General features: G+C 45.7%; 1 protein-coding gene across 1 annotated transcript in view; it reads right to left on the bottom strand.

The window, feature by feature from the left end:
* PREP (prolyl endopeptidase) overlaps positions 1-17536 on the bottom strand; it is a 118746-nt gene extending 101210 nt beyond the window's left edge. The window contains exons 1-2 of the mRNA XM_031456092.2: positions 17243-17536; positions 12052-12126 (exon numbers count right to left, since the gene is read on the bottom strand). Coding sequence (XP_031311952.1) covers positions 12052-12126; positions 17243-17287 — 120 coding nt within the window. The 5' untranslated portion in view covers positions 17288-17536. The remainder of the gene's footprint in view (positions 1-12051; positions 12127-17242) is intronic.
* Between the last annotated feature and the right edge of the window lie 4282 nt (positions 17537-21818).

Below are 21818 nucleotides of genomic sequence, written 5' to 3'. Positions count from 1 at the left end.
GTGGTATTGAAGTCACCTGGCCAAGGTCACACAGTGAGTTAGCAGTAGTACCTATATCCCACAAACATGGAGGAGTTTCTGCTGCAAATTAAACACACACGTGTGTGTGCGTGCATATGTGTGTGTGTAAACGTGTGTGTGTGTGTGTATAAAATGAATGAGCTGGGTAAAGCAATTATGGTTAAATCAAATGGCTGGTGTCACAGTATGATCTGGCAGAAAGCCACAAGCATGGTCACGTGTGAAGGGCTGACAGCATCCTGGAGGCCAGAGAGGGAAGCACACTTGGACCCCTTCTCACTGCTGGGAGTTCAGCAGAATTCAGAAATGACTTTCCAAGTGCAGGGATACCCCCATAAAAAAGAAGCCAAGACTGGCAAAGCTCATCCCTGAGGCTGCAGGACCCAAGGCCAGGGAGGCTGGATGGTCATGCAGAAAACTGAAGTCAGGTCATGCCAAACAGGGAATGAGAGGTGGCTGCTTCAGGAAATAGGTCTAGAAACTGAGACTCCAGAGGAATGGAATAAAGTACTTTACAAGACTCATTTAGGAACCTAAAAAGAGAGAAAAGAGTGCCCCTTATTTTCTAGTATTCACTGAACATTTACAAACATTAACAGTACATCAGACAACAAAGCAAACCTTGAATTCCATGAAGAAAGATTGTTCAGGTCATGGTTATGACTGTAATGTGATAAACTTCAGCTCAGGGAGGTGCCTTTCTCCTCCTGGCCCCACACACCCTTACTCACCACCATGGAGAAGAGAGAAACCCAGCTGGTGAGAGCCCGAAACCCGCAGGGCTTGTCTTTTAACAGTAAAAGCCCAGAGTGGGTCCATCCGCTCTCTGGTCAGGAAGGCTCCCACGGAGCTCCCCACTGCACATGGGGAACAGATCAGGTGCAACTTCCAGAAGCCCAGACAACTCTCTCTCCACCTTCTCTACCTGTCCCCATGTGGGCAAATCAGCTTGCTCCCTCACTAGGCTAGTGACTACCAATCAAGGGAGAAGAAAGCAGAAAGCCTCATTTTGACCTCAGATTCAAGCCTTGTTCTCAAATCTTGCACTGCCAGGAGCCCATTCAAAGCTGGAACAGTAACCCCATCTGGCTCCATTCTCTGGTGTACACACTACTGAACAGAACCCCAGCAAGGACAGAGGTGATCTGCACAGCAAATCCAAACCTATTAAAAACACGCGCACATCCTCACGAATAATCCTTGTATCAATGAGGGAATCTAAACTACAACAAGAGTATTCAGAAAACAAGGAAAACCACCAAGGATTAAAAGTTCTTAGGGTGTGGCATCTGTTTCTTTTCGGTACCTTTAGGAGGTCCCACTGATAGACTGGGGAAGGGGGCTGTGACCTCTGCTGGCCACCAGAGCACCCGTCCCCTAGATCCAGGGATTCATCCAGGGCCAGGCAGGACAACCATGCAGGATGAGGCTCGAGGCTAGTCTAGGGGCCTGTTTCATCACTCTCACACACATCAGGGTGGCTGACCTGATCGAGCCCACAGTATGGAACTCAGGAGTATATCTGGAACAGGCTCGGGAGACAATGTCGCTGTCTGGGTGTGCCACGTACAAAAGGACAGCGATCACACTGTGACTGATGAGGTACACCTGGCCCAGGTGAGGTCCTCTGTACCCAAATAAAAAGGCTTAGTCTGGAAAGTGACAGTTATGCCTTTAGACGTTTAAGGTTTACCTTCTCTCTTGATGAGATTTTATCATTTCTGTTATCTTATACTACCATCTGTCAGGGATGATGTTAGTGATACCTGTCTGTATTCTAACTACACTAACTCCTTTCTACATTCCTTACATAAGTAAACCCTGTTCATTCTCATAAACCGAGTCTTTCTTCAATTCTTACCTACATGTAACAGCTAGTAAAGTAGTTGTAAACCCAGGCAAAGCAACCAGAATCCTTTTTCAGGCATAGAGGTGAACATGCGAAGGCAGAAATTATCTCATCTTACGAGATTTGGAGCTATAAGGACTATGTAAAACCTGAAAAGGCAAAGCCCATTTTCCTCTTCCACGTGGCAGAGGCTGCTAGAAAGCAAGACACTCAGAGAAAAGCAGATGACCTAAGAGACAAAGACAGGTTTCCAGAAATATCGCGTGCACTCCTGGATCAGGCTGTGTCTATAGGCATATACTGAGCTTCGATGATGTGAGCCGTTCAGCAATTTGTTTTATGTGAGCCAGTGTGAGCTGGCTTTCAGGCACTGCTCCTCTAGAGTCCTGGCTGGTACCACTCCTCCAGGAGTCCCTCCACTTGTGGAGCCAGGTGAGCCTGGCTGAGCATGGGCAGACGAGAAGAGGAGGAACCCACCAGAAGCTTGCCCAAGGGAAGGATGGGGAAGCCTGGAAAAGGCCATCTACACCAGCCTCATCAGTAAACGAGGAAGAGTGAAATTTAACTAGACGTTCAAAGTTTTAAAGTAACAAAAGAAAATAAAAGGAAATGAATGAGCTAGAGCATTTAAGAATATAACTTGTAAGTCCTATAACCACCCCTTTCTAAAAAAAAAAATAAGGGAAAAAAAAACCCCACGCAGTTAACCAACGCTCTGACTAAACTAATCAAAAGGGGGGAGAGAAGTTACAGATACTGGAAATTAGAAATGATAGAAATAAAGCCACAGACAGGCAGAATAAAGTCATTATAAGAAATAATTCACATAACCCCATGCTACTAAATTTTGAAATCTCAATGATACAGACAATTTTCCAGGAAATACAACTGACTAAAATTGATCTAAAAAGAAAGGAACAGAGCCAAGAATTAATTGCAATAAAAGAATTTGTCCCAGATTGCTCTAAAGATGAGGCCTTTTAAATTATCAAGCAGATAATTCCTATGCTATTTAAACTATTTAATAATAAATGCCGTAGAGAGCATTTATTAAGCACTTTACTGTGTCTACCACTCTGCTGCATTGATCACAAACATCATCCCTTAATTTTCACCACAAGCATACACAATCGTTTTCTCTAAACTATAAATCAGAAAATTGAAGATTCGAGGGGTTAATAAGTATGACCAATGTCACATCTCTGATAAAACTGTGGAGTTAAGTTTCAAACCTGTCTTTCTACCTGTAAAACTGCTAAGTGACTATACACTATTGCTTTCCTGTGAATAAACAGGTTCCAACCCCTCGAAGGGTTCTTATTAGTTGCTGGGGAGAACAGGGTAGAAAGAAGATTCTGGCAGAAGGGAGACAAGTTAGGAAGCTACTGAATGTCTAGCTCGGTGGCAGTGCACGTCTGAGCCAGGGCAGTTGTCAGCAGGGATGAAGACAAGAAGGGAAGGAGATTTTACAGAAGCGGGACTGGAGCTCCAGAGAATCGTGTGTGATTAGACAGAAAGCTGATCCCAACGGTCTGAGTGCCGTCTGTATTACAGAGAGTCCCAGAGTCTTTATGATGACACAGGCCTCAGTTTCCCTCAGTGAGAAAAATCAGAATCACAAACACTGTCCCTCCAATTTGCAAAGACGCTATGAACAAGCGAGGCATCTGTGAGAACCTTGAGGCGCCCTGTATAAATCAAAGGTGTTATTATCAGTCTCTAGTTATGCCTAAGCGTTCTCTAGGGCAGTTCTCCCAAGCTTTCTGGATCTTAAGAACCAGGTGGTGAGGTGCTTGGGAGATAGAAGTCTGAATAATTGTATGTTCCAGAAGTAGAGCTTGGGCATCTGTAGTTTGAACACACACCCAGGAGATTTTTAGGACTGAGTGCTTTCCCCCGGACATGGCAGCATGCAGTGGTGAGTGACTTTAGATACATAAGAGGAAAGTCAGAGCTACTTTCGTTCTTCAGTTGTTAGTTCTCTAATAACTGTTTTCCCAAAGACACCATGTCTGGTATCAGCAGTTCTCATAGAGGAAATGTGGATTATTTGAACCAAAGCTCAGTAGCTGCCTCTGGGGAAAATATTCATGTTAAACGTACACAAGCACCTTAAGAATTTCATCAATGTTCTGGGTGTGCCTTCCTAAAATGGAGCCTGCCCTGACTCCCAGCCTCTACTCAAGGTGTAGCTCAGCCTCCAGCAGCTCAAAGGTTAAGCGGCTCACCCATCTCCAATCTCTGATCTTCCTAGGCTGGAATGTGATTCCCTGCACAGGCCACATCCGTCTCCCCATCCCCCGTGGAACCTACTGCTTGGTGCAGTGGGCACACAGGTAAAGCTAGGACAGGGGAGGTCAGGGAGGGCCTGGGCACCTGTAGAGAAGGAAGAGGAATAAAACCAGCAGACCTGTGGCATTTGGGCTAGCCAGTATCCACTCCCCTCCCAGGTGTTCTCCCTGCTCAGTGGGACAGCAGCTCTACACAGCTGTCCTGCCACTACAGAAGCCAAAGAGGGTCCGTGAGGCTTCCACCAAATCTTTTTTCATTGCCAAAGCACAGCCAAGGGGCGAGCACACGTCTGGAACTTGGCCAGTCAAAACTCCCTCTCCTGGGATGCAGCACGAGAACAAGGGACAGAGGGCTGAATGACTGTAATCACAGACGCCATCAGCTGTGCTGGGTAAAAAATGGGAACTCCTACCGTGGAGCCCCAGAACGAGCTGGTTCCTGCCTGCTCCAAGCCTGGCCCTTCAGTCCACCCCAGGAGCTGGCCTCCTATCCTTGCCATGAATTCCTTATTTGCCTCGTGTGGCCAGAGTTCATTTCTGCTCCTTGCATCAAAAGCCTTGTTGCAGAAGGCAAGAGAAAGGAAATGGAAAAGAGAGATCACTCCTTAGAAAAGAGGGTGGCAACACTATCATACATTTGATAATTATCCCACGCACAGATCAAAAGGACGACATTCCCTAAATACATACGTCAACTGTGGATTTACGAGAAGTATGTTTGTGAACCATAATAAAGGCTAACACTCTGTAGGAGGTGCTGAGATGTTTAAAAACTTGGAAGTCTTGTAGATTGAGATAACATGTGGTAATATATTTACCTAAAGCATTTCCTGCTTCTGCTAGAGAAGGAACAACATAGTAGTAATTCTCAATCCAGGTTCTCCCGTGAAGCATTAATGAATGGGTGGCAGGGCGTTTCAGACCAGCTTTGCCAGGGTGGTTCAAAAAACACCAATTAAAAGGGGCACTACCAGTAGCTTTAGGGTAATCTTTGACCTCGTTTAATCATTACACTTTGGAACAATGAAACCATACTTAGAAGTTGCAGTTCCATTGCAGGTGGGGTGAGGGGGAAATCAATGCTCAGAATCTAAGTTTCTTCTTCTAAAAAACTAGAATTCAAAAGGAAAGTCCTGTTTCACTTTGTGGGTGAAGATTAAAAACACAGAACTGTCTTCAAAATTCAACATTCTGAGTATGCAAGTAGGGACTAGTCTGAAAGCCCACATCTCAATACGTTTAAGCAGCAGTGCCCACGCTGCACCACCTTTGAACAGAGCTCCGCCATGCATGGAAAACGAACTTTTATGTGCATTTTCTCAATTGGGTGTCATTAAAACCTTGGAGCTAGATGAACTGAGTGTGATTATATTCATCTTATAGATGAAGGAAAGGAATACCAGGTAAGGCAGGACAAGAAAATGGGAGGCCAAGGGCTATGACTTCCAGTCCCACCTGGCAAACCCTCTGCAGCCTGACAGTCTGGCAGGGAGATGCGAGTGGACAAGAGAGTCTCGGCTCGCCCAGCTCCGCACCAGTTCTTCCCCAGCTGGCTCTGTCCACGCTGGGTGCGCACGCCGTCCAGGGAGACCCAGGCCAGACTGATTCCAGCACGGAGCAGAAACACCTCACGCTACGTGCTTTTACAGTTAACCTTCAAAGAACAAAAACAACAAGCAAGTGAGCAAACCAAAAAATCAGGTTTCAGGACAGACAGGAAGGATGCCAGGGAAAGGTGTTATCTGCCCCAAATTCCGTTCTCCACCACTTCTGTGACATCAAAATACCCACACAGAAACCCTAGGCTATTGAAATATCCTAGAAAGAAGTCCTTTAATATTTAAATCTTCCCTTCTAAGGAAGAAAAGAGTGCAGGCAGGGGATGAAAAAGGTGCTATTTCCAGGTTCCTTACCTGCAAGAAGACTGAAAAGTGTTCTCGCGGCTACTCTCACAGCCCCTGATCCACAGGCATAACAGGCTGCCCTTAACTATTCAGCCACATGGGATATGGAGGGGGGGCAAATAATGTCCTAGAAAAGACCTACATTGTGTATTCCTTTGATCCTCTGTGAAACAAACAGTAGTTTAATTTTTCAGAAGGAATGAACACAAAAACTTTATTTTAAATTTTTTTTTTTGCTGGTTCCTATTAAGAGTCCTTCTCTCAAGATCCACAGAGAACACGGAGCTGCTGTTACTCCCATTTAGCCCAGCCCAGCCCTCAAGGAGAAGGAAAAAAGCAGCCATTTGATACACGCAGCTGGTATCCCACATTCGCTTACCTCCTGCAGGACAGTTTCTGCAGAAGCCAGACTCGACAATTAGTTACAATGACAGCAGCTATCCCTTGAAAGGTGTAAATTCTTCCTTTCTGTGAGTATCTCCCCTTATGTAACTCAGGGACAAGTTCTAGAATATTCAGCCAAGAGGGTGAAGCCACAATACAATGAAGTAAGATGAGGAGACTCTTCAAAAGGTCACAAGGACGTTGCTTCTATCTGACTGTAAAGCAGCAAAACCCAGCCCAGTGATGCAGAGAACTAGCCACTATCAAGAAGGGGAGCAGATGGTGCCGTGTGGATGGACTGCACCACGATGGGCTGGATGGGGAGGCCAGGAAAAAGAAATAGGCATTTAGTAAGCTCACAGTGACCTGACAGTGAAGACGGCTGCTACAACAACCAGAGCAGGGCAAGCAAACTCCAAGGGCTGGAGAGGCGGAGCGGGTAGAGCAGCTCCCTGGCCAGTAAACACAGACGACTCCACAGTTCCCTGCGATGGGGTCCACCTGTGCCGCGAAGGACACAGGACGATGTTAAAGTCGCGGCATTGGGCAGCTGGGCCCCACTGCTGATCAGTGAGAATTGTTTATGCTGACAGGAGATGTGACAAAGGAAGGAGGGGCTTCAGCTAGAGGGAGGGGCACGCAGAGTGGCTGATGGGCAGGAAGAGAGGGAGACGGTCCACGATAAAGATCTGAGAGTTCCGAAGGAGCCAGAACACAAACTGAGAGGAGAAAGAGGTTGCACAGAGTTAAGGCAGAGTGTGAGGTTTGGGGTTCACTTGTTCATCTGTCACAGGAAACCAGAGGGAACTGTGGAAGTTAGACTGGGAAGTCAATCACACTTCTATCAGTCAGTGGGGGATGGGAGCCTTGCTATCAGCAGACTGGATGCTCGTTACTCAGCATCAATCAGGGTGCATCAACACTGCTACCCACTTCCTTGGATGATGTGAGAAGGGCAGGCTGGAAAAGTCTGCTGAGTGGGAAGCAGGGGCTAACTGCCTGTGTGGACCTGCCCATCTGTCTTCAAATCCTTTTTAATGACCACAAACCTCCCTCTCCAGCACCACACACTACTGACCCCAGTGAGACTTCACTAAGGGTCAGACACCTCAAGAATATACCACACTCAGTAGATGCCTAAAGTGCTTTTAACCCAGAGCCTTCCCTGTATCTTATTTTTACTTACTTTGTATTCTATACAGATTGCCCTAGAATTACAAAGGCACTGATGAAGCTGAAACCATCGGAAGCACTGCAACCTTGCATCCTTTTCCCACTTACTATTCTACCACGAGCACATTCTCAGTTCATAAGCAATCTTTATAACCCAACATTTTAATAGATACACGCACTATTTCATCAAGCAGGTCCACCACATACGGCTTAAACACTATTGTTGGAAATGGAGATTTCCAATTTTTCACTATTAAAAATAATGCCCCAAACTGGCCCTTTTCTAGATTGCCCTATTTCTGAGGTGACATTATTTACCCTCCCAGGAGGCCTGAAACCTCCTCTTCTTCTAAATATTTGCTTTTTGTTGGTGCTATCAGATGGTTAATTTTTCATTATCGATGGTCTATATGAGTGCAAATGATTTTATGTTTATTTTGGACATATTCACTTTACTGAGCTCATTAATTCTAGTAAGTTTTCAGTTGTTTCCCGTAGGTTTTCTAGACGTATAATCATAGAATCTATAATGAATAATTTTATCTTCTCCTCTATAAATTTTAGTCCATGTTTTATTGCAGTGGTCAAAGATCAGCAAACATACAAAAAAAGCAGTGACAGAGATATTCCAGCCTAGTGTTTAGGTTGTTTTGAATATTTATTATCTTATTAAAGTTATTTCTATTTTTATTTTGAGTTTTCTTTAATTTTTAAAGTATTAATTAGGGTAATAATAAAGGCTTACTTAATCTATGAATATAATAATAAACTGTTCTTGAATTCTGGAACAAATTTTGTTTTTGTTTTTATCTGCTAATATTTACTTATATTCTTTACATCTATATTCACAAGAAAGGTTGGCCCATATCTTCACTGTCCAGTATGGTAGCCACTAGCCACATGTGGCTACTGAGCACCTGAAATGTGGCTGGTCTGAATCAACATGTACTATAAGTGTAAAACACACATTGGATTTTGAAAATTTAATGTATGAAAAAAAGGATATAAGATATTTTAATATTTTACACTGTACATTGAGGTGTTAATATTTTGAGTATGCTAATTAAATAAAATGTATTTATTACAATTAATTTCACCTGTTTCTTTTTACTTTTTAATGTGGCTACTAGAAAAATCTGAATTTTATATGTAGCTTATGTTATATATCTACTGGCCCGTGCTGGTCTGTTTCCTCTTTACAAAGCATCTCTGTTGAATTTTTACATCATGGTCGAACTGACCTCAAAGAATCAACTGAGTTGTGTAGGATCTTCTACCATCCAGAACATCTGCTATAAAATAGGGTTATGTGGGCCCTGACTTGAAAGGATTCATCCAGATTCAAGTCTCTCGCACCACTGTCTCTAAGAATTTTCTAAGTTACCAGTCTGCTTTGATATTCTTTCATAAAGGATAAAGCCTCAAACGCCAGCAGTCAGAACTGGATAGCCTATATGAAATACTAGGTTAAATCAAAGACCTACTAATAGCTTTTCAGATCTTGGTATAAATGAGCTATCGATGTTCCTCACTTCCGGACTGGTTTTTATTGAAAACGTAGCAAGCAGTTTTTTGTGTCCTGAAGGCTACGTGAAGAGTCCCGTCTTTACATCAAGGTATGGCTAGTACACCTTTGTGTCCACGCCTCTGACTGTGAGTGGAAAATGTTCATGTTGCTCTTCTGCTCATGAGAAGAACACACCCCACCTTTTCAGTCTGAGACCAAACTTCAACTATCAGGTCCCAGATGACATACTAGCTCTGGTCAATACCGAGCCTGTTGAGAGAGCAGTGGGAGAGTATGTGTGGAGGACACAGGGGTAAGGCGCGAGCTCACAGCCCTCTGACAGCTGAGGTATGCTATCTGAACAGGTCAGCGTGGGAGCGGGGGTAGGGCGGCCCAGGGTCCCTGCAGGACCTGCAAAGGCCCAAGGCAAGCACAGACATGAACAGATTCCTACAGCTTGCATTCCCAAAGCTACTACACTCAGAGTCTTTGATCTTTTATTATTTCTTTACCACCAAGTTGATAACCTGCCTGGATTCCACTCCTGGCTCCATACTTAACTAGCTGAGTGACCCTGGACATGTTCCTTAGTCATTCTAACTCAATTTCTTCATTTGTAAAATGGGGAAAATAAAAGATCTCTTACAGAGTTTGAGAACTGAATGAGATAGGGTATGCAAAGCTACCAGTGAAGTACCCAGTACATAGTAAGCCTCCAATAAACATGCCATGAAAATAACAGTGTAGAGACCAATGTTGGCGTCTGTCCACTGTTGACGTCAAGATCACTAATTAGCAAAGTTTCATCTACTGGTAAGTGGCTTGTCAACCACAGGACCAGCCATCATCAATTAAGGAACAACAGTGTACCTTCCTTAACACGTAAACAAAAACTGGGTCATTCTGACACAGCTGAATCACTCAATCGCCATCAAAGGCTGAAGAAATCCAGGTTGCAGTCAGTAGCTCAGACAAAGCAATCATCATAGAGACAGTCCTTGGGGACAGCTTTCCAAGGGATGCACAGGAAGTTCATTCCGTTCCCTCGTGCTCTCCATCCATCACTGGCTGTGGAGCTGCCTATGACTCTCCATCCCCAGGTTGGTCTCTGTCTCAGTTCAGCCCAAAGTTGGACAATCAAGACTGTCCATGGCAGAGCTGAAGTGAGGTGGCTGCCCCACACCTGCTCTCTGCTCCTCCTAGCCTTCAACTGCTTCTAAAGTGACCCATCTGCTTCTCATTTGGGAATATCTACCCAGGAACCTCCGTAACCCACTGCTTCACGAAAGAAAAATAAAAACGCAAGTACCAGCCATTCTCATCAAGGAGACCTGTCTGTCTTGAAGGGAATTAAGAAAGAGAGAGAATGAAGGATTCGAGAAAGAAGTAAAAATGATGAGAAAATCTCAAAATGGTGGTTTATGTGCTCCAAGGACAAAGGATAGGGAAGAAGTTTTAAGAGCTTCTGAAGTAGGTAGAGGAGGAGAGAAACGCAAGCCAGGAAGAGGTGAGGCTGGCAGAAAGGCAAGCCGGCAAGCCAGGGCTCTGGTAATGAAGGAAGCAAAAAGAGGTGAGAGGGATTTACTCCAGCAGGAGCAGCAGATCCTCTCTCTGCTTCTACTTTCTCCTCTTCCACTCATCGCCGGGCCTGGCTAAGCCCTTACCCTACTCAGTTCCCCGTCAGGCTTTTCTCCAAGGATATGAAGGTGGTGAAATCTGCAACCTCACTGAGCAGGGAGCATGGGGGGTGGGGGAGGCGGGCAGTGGGCAGGAGGTGGGAGGAAAGGGGCAAGGAGAAAACCCTGATCTCACTGGCCAGGTCCACATCAGAAGGGAATGCCTTCCTGGCAAATCTGAACTGTCCTGGAAATCTGACCTCAGTTCTCCAGAGACCACTGGTATATATGGTGGCAAGGGACCAAAAGATAGAGGAGCAGGTAAGACACAAACTTTTAGAAGCTGGCCTAGAAAACCACCCAGCGTGCATTTAACTTTCTTTTTTTTTTTAACGAGAAATGTACTCTGGGATTCTAAAGCAGCTCAAATAAACTTTTGGAATGGTGAGCATATTAGAAACTGTATACCCAGTCCTACATACTATTTATAACCATATTTACAATTGCAAATATGGTTATAAATAAAAGAGTCAAGGAACTTGAAGTGAACTGGAGAACCACTATTCCCTCATCCAAGCAAACATAATGAACCACATACAGTATATGTAAATGATGAATCTCAAACGACAAGTCCTGTTCACTCCAAGGAGGAAAAAATGTCCGTGGGACATGGCACTTATGGGTAAGCTTCATCACCGAAATGACACTTCAGCTCAAAACACTACACATTTCTCCAAAAGAACAGGAAAGCGTCACATTTTTAGACAGATTAGAAAATTCTCTTCACCCCTTTACTTCTATATAAGACACTTACAATTTACTTTACTTATAATTTAGTTCTTATTTTATTGTTGTTGCATTAAAATCAATAAGTAATCGAAGACCAGTATTCAGTTTTCAAGACCTGATATTTGCTTGACATATAAGGTTTTCTTTCCTTCAGAAAAAATGTATTAGGCAATTTTCTCCCCCACATGATTTTCCTCTAGGTTTTCATTTGGCTTTGGTAAAAATCAGTTTTCCTTTTCTCAAATATTTTCATGTCAAACAATTGGTTCGTCAGTGTCCCTATAAACCATCAACATTATTCAAAATGGTTATGTGATACTCTACAGGACTATAAATGCTTTCACCTCTTTCCTACGAATTATTTCACAGAAAAGTGTTCGTACCAGCAGGTCTATTTACCATCCCACAGTGGAAAACCCAGGAAGACACCAGGAAGGAAAAGCCATGATTACTGATGTCGAGGGTCTGGTCCTAGCTAGGAAGGCTGCCTCATCTTTCATCAGAAACCCCAATTTACCTTCGTCTGCTCACTGTCTGGGTCTTCCAGCCAAGCGTAAGGGTCACAGATTTTATGCCCATGATAATCCTGTACCTGCAAAAGACAAAATGTGGTATTAGATAACAAGGGTCTAGCTCCAGTTAAATTAGTACTTTCTGAGTGTGGTGGAGAAATAGGAGAGGGACAGACAGAAACACCCCAACTGGTTCACTGTCAACGTGTCTGCCCAAATTATCATATGAACTGAAGTTGGCAGGTTTTCAAAGGTGTTGAGCCACCCTCCATGAAAAGAACGTATTAGCTGGAGAGGGAAGAATGATGAAAGGTCAGACTAGGAACTGCTCAGTCTGTACAACACAAAACAAAGGCCCGCTGCTATGCTAAAGAAACTTGAAAATGTGCTGTCGGTGGCAAAGCGCAGAATGACACCACGTGGTGGGGATGCCGGAAGGGCACGCTCGTCGGGGCCGCCACACACATGCATGTCTCCCTCTCCTGCTCAGCTCACTGGTAATTAGAAAGTCTCCCAACCAGGTATAATATGATCTGTTTCGCCTCCAAGGCTAAACTGCCAAAAAGCAAGAAACTAATGTGTAATGATGCTAACTGACATCAAGCTGAAAAGGCTGACTTAAATGCAATGAAAGAACATTTCTAAAACTGAAGCCTTTCTTCCTCTCAGTGTACTGTTATGAAATGCTTTCTTTCACTGTGCAGAATAGGAGACACAAAGGCATCACACATTCGGACTACCTTGATATTTGAAGAAATAAAACTTAGTGGGAGTTGGGCCTGGCTAAGGGGATGCCTTCGGGAGGGCCCACAGGGGCCAATGTTTAGAGCCACCTGAGAGCTTCTGAAAAAACAAACTCCTGGGCCTGGCCTCAGAAAGTCTGTAAGAGCAACTGGGAGTCACCATACCCCAGGTGATTATGCCTAAAGAAACTATCCACAGGTAAACATTGCTACAAAACCTCTCCATTTCATGCTAACGTGATTAATCTAATTAAGTGAAACCACCTGGATGTCTTTCCAAACAAGTCTCTCTCAACAACTCTAACATTCCAGTTAAGGCTTCGTGACGTTGTCCGGGAGACTAAATGAATTTTTCATTTGTCTCCCTGCTTTGTTCTAAAACACCAGAAGGTAAGGGCTATACCCTAAGGAAAGCAAACACTTTCCTAGAAAATGAAAACCTGCTGTTTCTACTGCTGGTCAAAGTTCCAGTGTGGCTGCTGGCCAGTCAAGATGAATCTCCCAAGCCTCAAATCTCAGTTTTCTGCAAGGGGTCATCAGGTGCTGGGCAGAGAGCACCAGGGAAATGCACACCCGGAAGAAGGGGCAGTTAAGGTGGAACGCTTAGAACTGTTCTCATCAAACAATGACGGACGAGCGCAAAGGACGGAAAGTCAGACGAAAACCTTGACGAGTCTTCCTAAAATTACCAATTTTCACTCCTTATCAAAAGCCTCTAGATGGTAGCTGATTATCGCCACTGAAGAAAAGCTTTTTATCTCTTCTTCTCACTTGCAAGTCTCTTACATTTTACACACCTTGAAACAGCTGTAAGATATGCTTACAATAACAATCGACTTTTCTGACAATAAAAGGTCAGAAAAATGTAAAGTTGTAAAAGATCTTCCAATCCAGTATTTTTAGGAGCAATGACAAGTGCAAGATGGCAACACTCCCAGGGCCAGACTGAGTTCAATCAGGGCTGTGACTCAAAACAATCTGCCAACAGCTTTTCCCCAAAAATTGCTGGGAGGGGGCAGACCACACATCTTAAAAATGTTCCTCGATTATGATGCTACTAAAACTCAGACATATCCAGAGACTTAACTTCTCATAAAGAAGAGGAAAAGAGTAACTGCAAATCATGGTAGTTTTATGACTACGTGAAGATGTTGCCAACTGCGAGACCGAAAGCCCTGAACATTTGCTAAATATCCATGCTGTCATGCCTGATGTTTTAAAGCAACCTTGCAAGAGTTGATGACATTCCTATTTTACAGACTGAAGAAGCAATTCACAGAGACTAGAAGGGTAAAGGCCACAGATTTACTGTTTATACAGAGATCACTGTGAGCTAAACATTGCACCATAGCCACATTCTCTGATCTGTCCTCACTGTGAGGTTATTACGAACTCATTTTCCAGATGAGGAAACTGAAGCTGGAAAAGAGTGAAAGCAATTGACAAGGGCCAGATGGATAGTAAGCAGGGGGTGGGGGGCTGTGACCCACCTTGAGCAGACTGCAAAATCCAAGGACTTAACCTTTTGCTAATAAGCAGGCCAGCTGTGAACTGGCAGGTGCACAGCTGGACCCTGACTCAAAACCCAGTGCATTCTACACTGTACTGCCTCCTGAATGGTGTTTACCTCTGAGCAAACAGCCTCTTCTTCCCAGAACCAGCACTGTCATCTAAAGCAGACTAAAGTCAGTTCCTGAGCAGACATTTTTAACCACAAGAAACTGATTCTCTCCAGGACAATCCGCCCTGCCTCCATCCACCCACTCCCTACGTGTTTTTTTTTTTTACAGGACCATACCCTACAAATGGGGTGATCTCAGCCACATTCCCTGAACTCAAGTTGTTCAGTATCTGATTCTACCAACTGATTTAAGTTTGCAAACCTGTCCTTTCTTCCCAAGGGGCTTTAAAAATAGAATCCTGGTAAGACACTGTTACTATTCAATGTTTCACTTGTATTATACAACAGCTTGCCTGCTGCCTTCAGGATGAAGTGCAGACTTGTACACACAGCAGGAAGAGCCCATCAAACCTGGCCCCATTTTCCTTTTTCTCTTTCCAGCCCCCACCCAAGTTTACCCACCCATGGATGTTCCGGTCACAATGGCCTTCCTGCCGTCCTAAAGCAAATGCAGTTCCATGACCGTCCAGCTCTCAGAGTTACAGTCAGTAATGTTTTTTACACCTTATCCAACTGGCCAACTTCCAGGCTTAATTCACATATCGTCTCCTCCTCCTGATGGAAATGAATCCCATCTGCCTGTGTTCTCGATGCACCGCCCCCCTCCCCAACACACACACACTTGTCATCCCTACAGCAGGCCTGAATTCCCTGACAGCATCACTCTCCAGGGATGGGCAACGGCATTATACTGGAACGTCATGGTTTCCAAAAATCTGCTCGCTGAAGCAGAAATCCACCAAAAAGGACTGCATGCTCCAGCCCCACACTTCAGCAGGAGACTGCCCAGTATGTGGCTAGAAGATGCACAAGCGAGAGAGACAGAGAGCTACAGCAATCTGTAGCACCTGCTGGAGAGAAAGAAAGCCATTCTAGAAGTTAATTTGAGCAAATGCGTAAGTCAAGCATTAGTAGTTAGTAATCTGGACTCTGTCGCAGGGAAAATTGGCCTATGTAGGCTCTCAGGGCTGGGTTAGGCACACTGTGGGGTCCACAGAGCAATGTCCACGCTGGACCAGAGCTACATTTCCTTGGCCATGAGGCTTATCGTGAGTTCTTTGATGAAAAGGAACTGGAGAGTATTAAAACCCACAGTACACCCTTCTGAGTTAATTGTTCCTAATCTTCCTGATGTCTTCATAAAATCCTCACTTAACTGTTTCAAGAACTGCTAAACGTAGATAAAGGAACTGCAGGATTTTGGTAACCTGAAAAGGTTAAAATCCAAGCTTTACAGAGGAGGAAAAAAAACCTTTAAAAATAAAACAAAAAAACAAAATCTAAAACGGCACTTAGCAAACCACATAACAGGTAGTTCTTTATATTTTTATCTCTCCTGAAAACTCAAAAGATCTTCAAGAATCAAACGGAGAGAGTCACATCTTGCCATTAGTAAAGTCTGGCACACTGCTGGGCTAGACTGTCATGCGAACGAATGAATGATGATACTCTTCGTACAGAAGCAAGTAAGCTCTGTGGTTAGCCGAGCCGGCCCTCTCATAATTCACATACGGGAAACACGGCCTGCAACAGGTAAGTGACCTGCCAAAGGGCATCCAGCAAGTGAGGGACAAAACCAGAACTAGCACTCAGGTCTTCTTATTTGGTCTGTCCTGTTTTCCATTCTGGCTGGATCACTTTACCCCCATACACAAAGGAAACTTCTTCAACCACAGGAATACAGCTTCTTGGGCTGTTAAAGAGTAAATTTAATAAGCAAGCAGCTGAACAGACTGAGAAAACATGGTTACCAGATGGCCACTGGTCTAAGAAACCATGCATGCATCAGGGCCACTTGGAAGTCTTAATTTAAAACAGTATGTCCTGTAACTCTAAAGCCCCTCTACACTTTACCCCAAAATGAGATGTGCTTTAAAGAACAGACTTTCTGCTGTAAATTGGGTCAAAGTAAGCAGGAAAAAACCTAGAACTGTACCATACACAAATCCTTTTATTCTGTTTCTATTTTAAGTAACCTGAGGAAGTTGCCTCCTAAGAGAATCATGCTCACAACATTCGGATTTACTCCAGTTCTTAAGATGCCATATTATCTGTTACACAAAATAGCTGTTTGCCCAAAATCCCACCCACAGGCTCTCAACAGTGACCCTGAGTTCATCTGCAGCTTAGGGAAATGGTGGCTAACCCCCGTACTAGGCAAAACTTCACTCAGAAACAGGCCATCTCCTCTCCCTTCTAAGGCCTCCTCTTACCCCTATCAACTCCTTTTCTTGTTCAGGAACACCTGGCCCAGCACTGCTACGCTACGGGGCCCTGCTCCATCTTCCCAAGACTCTGCATTCCCGGCGCCGGACCCCAGCACCCGGCCAGGGGCAGGGTAAGCGCTCCACACACGTTTCCAAATCGAATGAATGAACTTCAACTCGAAGTATTTTTAATTTGTGAGTTGAAAAAGTTTGCTTTCGTTTTAAAATTGCACATCATCTACACGCATGCACACGGTCTCCCACCACTACATTTAGGCAAGAGCCTCCTAGGGTCAAAAAAACAGGTACACTCCCTTAAGTCGCCCGTTCCTCCCTGGAAGTCTGCCCTTGACCCCGCTGGTTTTAAGAAGCGTCTAAGCGGCGGCTGACCACGGGCTCCGCCGCCAGCGGGCGGATGCCTACCGCCACGAGGGCCCCCGCGGCTCGGGAGGAGCCGGGCGCCCCCCGCCGGGTCTCGCAAACAAAGGCCGAGGGGGAGGGGAGGGACGCCGGGGGCGAGGGGCCGCGGGCGGCGGGGATCGGGCCGCGCGGCGGGGGTACTCACGGCGGTCTCGTCCCGGTACACGTCGGGGTACTGGAAGGACAGCATGGCCGGGGTGCGCGGGGGCGACTTGGGGACGCGGGGTCCAGGGAGCTGGCGAGTGGGCCGCAGGGCGAGGCTGGGGCGCGGGCGGGGGACGGGAGGGCGCGGCGGCGGCGGCGGCGGCGGGCTTGTGGCTCTCGGCCGGGGATCGCAGGACCGGACCGGCGGCGAGGACGTGCGGAAAGCAGGAAGCAGCTGCTGGCGAGGCCGGGAGCCCCTCCCCGGCGGGCGGGCCCAGAGGCGGCGGCAGCGGCAGCGGCAGCGGCGGCGGCAAGAGGGAGCGGGCGGCGCCGTGCGTGAGCCAGGCCGGGCGCACAGCTCCCTCTGCAGGAGCGCCGGCCGCGCCCGCGCCGCCCGGGCGCACGGACCACCGCGCCCGGCGCGCGCCGCACCCACAGCGCAGGGCTCACGCCGGAGGTGGGCCCACGCCGGCCGGGGACACGCCCGTCACGCCGGCCCCGGTCCCCGCGCCGAGCACACGTGCGGTCACGCCAGCAGGCCACCACGCCCCCTCTCCCTCCCAGATGCACCCCCCCGCCAACCCCTTACATAGCTGGCTGCTTTGCTATTGCTGCGCTCGCTCGCTCGGCCTCCCTCAAGGGGAACTAACAGGGTGCGGGGCGGGGGGGTTGCGCATTCCAGTCCCTCGTCTTCTTGTTACCGGGCTGGGTAGGAACCGCGAAGAGACCTGGCCTCATCCTAGCCTTGAGAGCGGAGGGCTGCATTTGGAAGGGAAGGAATAATGAATTTTGAGGACCACGAAGGAAACACATCTCTTCAACCTCAACAGCCCTGGTGGTCCCTGAGTGAATGGGCATCTGGATTACAGAGGTGTGGGTAGCACAATGGATGAGCCCTTATCTGAGGTTTACCAGTGGAGAGGGGACCCAAGTGGGAGGACTAGAAATCATTTAGGGTCTTTTGCTCATCCTGCCGTTTCCTTTATCCCTTTCCTGTCAGTGCGTTTGTTTATTGAGCATCTTTTATGGGGGTTGGGGGAGTGGAGGTATTAGATGCTTGACCTCAAACCCATGAGACTTTAATAGTTACATATTCATCCTCAGGTGAGCGACAGGTGTTCTGGTCCTGCTTTTTGAAACATCAGGAAGAAGCTTTATAGCCCTGCTTATCAGAGCTGTGGGCAATGTGTTTTGTACTTCTGGCTTCTTACAAGTCCTGGGAGGAGGTCATGGGTGTGACTAGAAAGTCCTTCACATCCTGAATTCCTGATGGACACGGTAACTATTGTAAGCTTGTGTCTTCTGTTTCTTTTCTATTATCGTCCCCATTCTGTGCCTCACCCATAGTTCAGTGTTTCTGTTCATGGTGGGATGTTTGATAATCATGTTTTGCATGTTTCTAGACCTCCACTCCTTGGGTAACCTGAGAGTCCTCAGTTCTGAGAGAGCTCACACTTTTGATGCCAACTTTGTGCAAACACAGGGACGTAGCACGCTGCAGCCCAGTCACCACCCCTGCCTTGCCTGCCTGTCACCGGGCCCCAGGGCTCTGCCAGGCATTGCCTTATGCTTCTGCCACGTGTGGGCATTTGTAAAGAGTAACTCAGGAACACCTGATCCAGCAGATCTAACAACAACACAACAACAACAATAATTAATGCTTTTGGAGAGCTGCTTATATGCCAGGAAATTATCTTGTTTAAACTTTATGAGATTAAGAACTAACATCCCAGTTTTGCAATTAAGGAAAGCTGGGGCTGTCTTTAGCCCAAGACTTCAGAAATAGTGAGGGAAAAAAAGATTTGGGATTCAAACCCAGATGGCTCTGGTGCCAACACTCATTCTTAACCACCCTGATGGCCTCCCTCTTCAGAAATAAGAAGGAGCATTCTGTGGTCTAAAGCACACCTCTTCATAGGGGGAACTTTCCTAGGACTTCATTTTATCGGAACCTAAGGTAGAAATTATAGGAATTGTGGTACCCAAGGGATAAATCACATCACAAGTATCCTCTGTTCTCCAGGCAGTTATCCTGGTGCCCAGCTCCTCTGGGCCCAGAAAGCCAAAGGTTTGTATGTTGTTCACACAGTGCAGTCAGCTACCAGCAATAGATTGTCTGTCCCTGAACTGAGGTGGTGTGGAGTAGAAGACACACCATTCCCCTCCAGCAGGCCAGACTGATCACGCACTACCTGCATCTGCCATGTACTTATGTATGTTGTCTGCTTTAATCCTCCTAAAAAAAGCCCATTTTACAGATGAGGAAAAGGAATCTCAGCAGCTTGAAAGGAATTTGAAGTCATCACATAGCCAAGACGGAGACAAATGATTTGTCAGTTGACTGCAAAGTCCATGCTTTATCTTGTGCACAGGAAATAAAGAAAAGGGTCATATTTGGACCATCTCAGAAATGGAGATGCTTCCTTCAGAATAAACTCCAGGGTGCCGTTTGACTTCTGTTACCGCACACTATTTCCAGGGGGATTATAGAATTAATACTGCAACAATTCATGCTCTAAGATGGAGCAACCCATCCCCACAAGTCTGTTGTTGGGTGGGGACTGGCAGAGGCAGAAGGACCTCCAGGGAAGCTGGTAGCTCCTCCTCTATTGCCTGACCTCAAACTTTGTACCCCACTCAGGTAACCAGAGTCACCCTCCTAAGGAAGCAGGCTAGTGATCACTTCCTGCTGCTTGGCTCTCTCAACCCCACTCCGAGTGCTTGACAAAGCATTCCTCCCCACCAACATGAGTGGGTTTCTGGTAAATGCACAGAGATGCTTAGCCAGGGGGTAAATGCAGACTGAAATCCACCTCAACTCTCCACTTGCCACACTGTGCACAGGGCTCTGGCTGCATTCACCTGGAGGAAGGGGTGTCTTTATATTCTCACAAAGGCCCACCATCAAGGGGCTGCATCTGCCCAGGGGAAGCCTATTTCTCTAATTGATGGGAGAGTGCTGTCTGTAAAGACTGATGCCTCAGGTGATTGCCTGGATAATCCATCCTTTAAATTGACTCTGGTTTCCAGGTAACTAGCTAACCGACTGACTTGGTGGAATGCAGTCATTTCCAACTACTTTCCCCCAAAGACTTATATTACTTTTTCCATTTATTTTGAATGAAAATTCATATATATATTCCTGTATATCTAATCTCTGCAAAGCATCATGAAGTGTGACATAGCAGGACAGTAAGAGTGAGGTTCTCTTCCTGGCCGTGTCACTCACTGTTTCACTGGCTCTGAATGAGGCCTTGCATCAGCACTATTTTTAATCTCCAACAGGAGGGAACTGGATCAGGTGGTTTCAAAGAATTCTAAGATACTTTAGTTCTAATTAAGAACTCAAGTGAAGATGGAGGAGCCTCAAAACTGACTCTGGATTGAAGAATGAAATTGCCCTAGGGGAGTGCCGTCCATGCCTTGAGGACAAATGGAGGCAAGAATGGGCAGTAATTGTCTATCTACTGAAAGGCCTTTCTCTATATTTTTCTTCTGTTTTCAAACCATCCGCAGGCCCAGATTTAGCTCAGAGGACATTGCTGGGCCTATGGTTCTTACTGAATTCAAAGATCTGGTCTTTTCAGGGATTCTAGCTGTCCCCTTCTAATACCCTTCGCTCATTAGAGCCATGTGGTCAAAGGGACATGTGAGGTGTCTGGGATTTACAGCTGTGGAATCTCACTCCCTCCTCCCTCAACTTAATGCCTAACTGAATTAAATACCAGAATGAGAGGATAGGGCTGAGTTACATTCAGATAAAAAAAAAAACAAAAAAAAAACTGGGCAGAGAAAGTGGATCAAGAATAAAATCTGGAGTATTTTTCCACTTCAGTCCACAGAACTTACTCATATCATTTCAAAGGAGATTCCCAAGTGAGGTGTGTTTCCAAATCAGGAGATAGAAATCTTTTTTCCTACTCTGTTGTTAGGAGAAAAATCAGGTGTGGCCCCCACATGTAAAATGAATTTGTTTCACTTAAGTAAAGAAAGATGACATCTGTTCATCTGTTTTAAATTTAGAACTTAATATCTTTCAGTAAATACAATATGTGATTCAAGAATCTGTTCAAAATTCTTGGCTGTAAAAGTAGAGAGGTAGGAGTTGAGGAAGGAACAGAGAGGAAAAGAAAATGAGGTAGATAAAGCAAGACGGAAAGACACCATCCCAGATTTGATACAATCAAGAAAGGTAAAGCGAAGCACAAAAAGATAATATGGAGACACAATAAACACATGGAAACACATGCAGAAAGCCAGAGTTGGACACACAGAGAGACAGTTTTTCACAGAACAGCACCTCATCGTACGGCATTTAGCATATTAGTGTTAAAAATGTTAAGTTCTGTTGGAACTTTTACGACGCTGGGGTAATAATGATGGACCTGGTGGCATTTCCCTCATTAACTGAAACTAAGCAGTGAAGCTGACCTGCGCACAAGAGGTTCTTTGCCCTGTTCTAGGTCTCTCTGGACTTACTAGGAAGCAACCAGCCTGTTTTTCCATTACTACTGCTTCTCTCATGAAGTCCTCAACAGGTGTCATCTTGAATTAGCTAATCCTAAAAACCAAACCTA

This window comes from Camelus dromedarius, chromosome 6 (genome assembly GCF_036321535.1).
Source record: "Camelus dromedarius isolate mCamDro1 chromosome 6, mCamDro1.pat, whole genome shotgun sequence".
NCBI classification, from domain to species: Eukaryota; Metazoa; Chordata; class Mammalia; order Artiodactyla; family Camelidae; genus Camelus; species Camelus dromedarius.
Note: the sequence above shows the minus strand (reverse complement) of the source record. Positions and strands in the feature narration are given on the sequence as shown.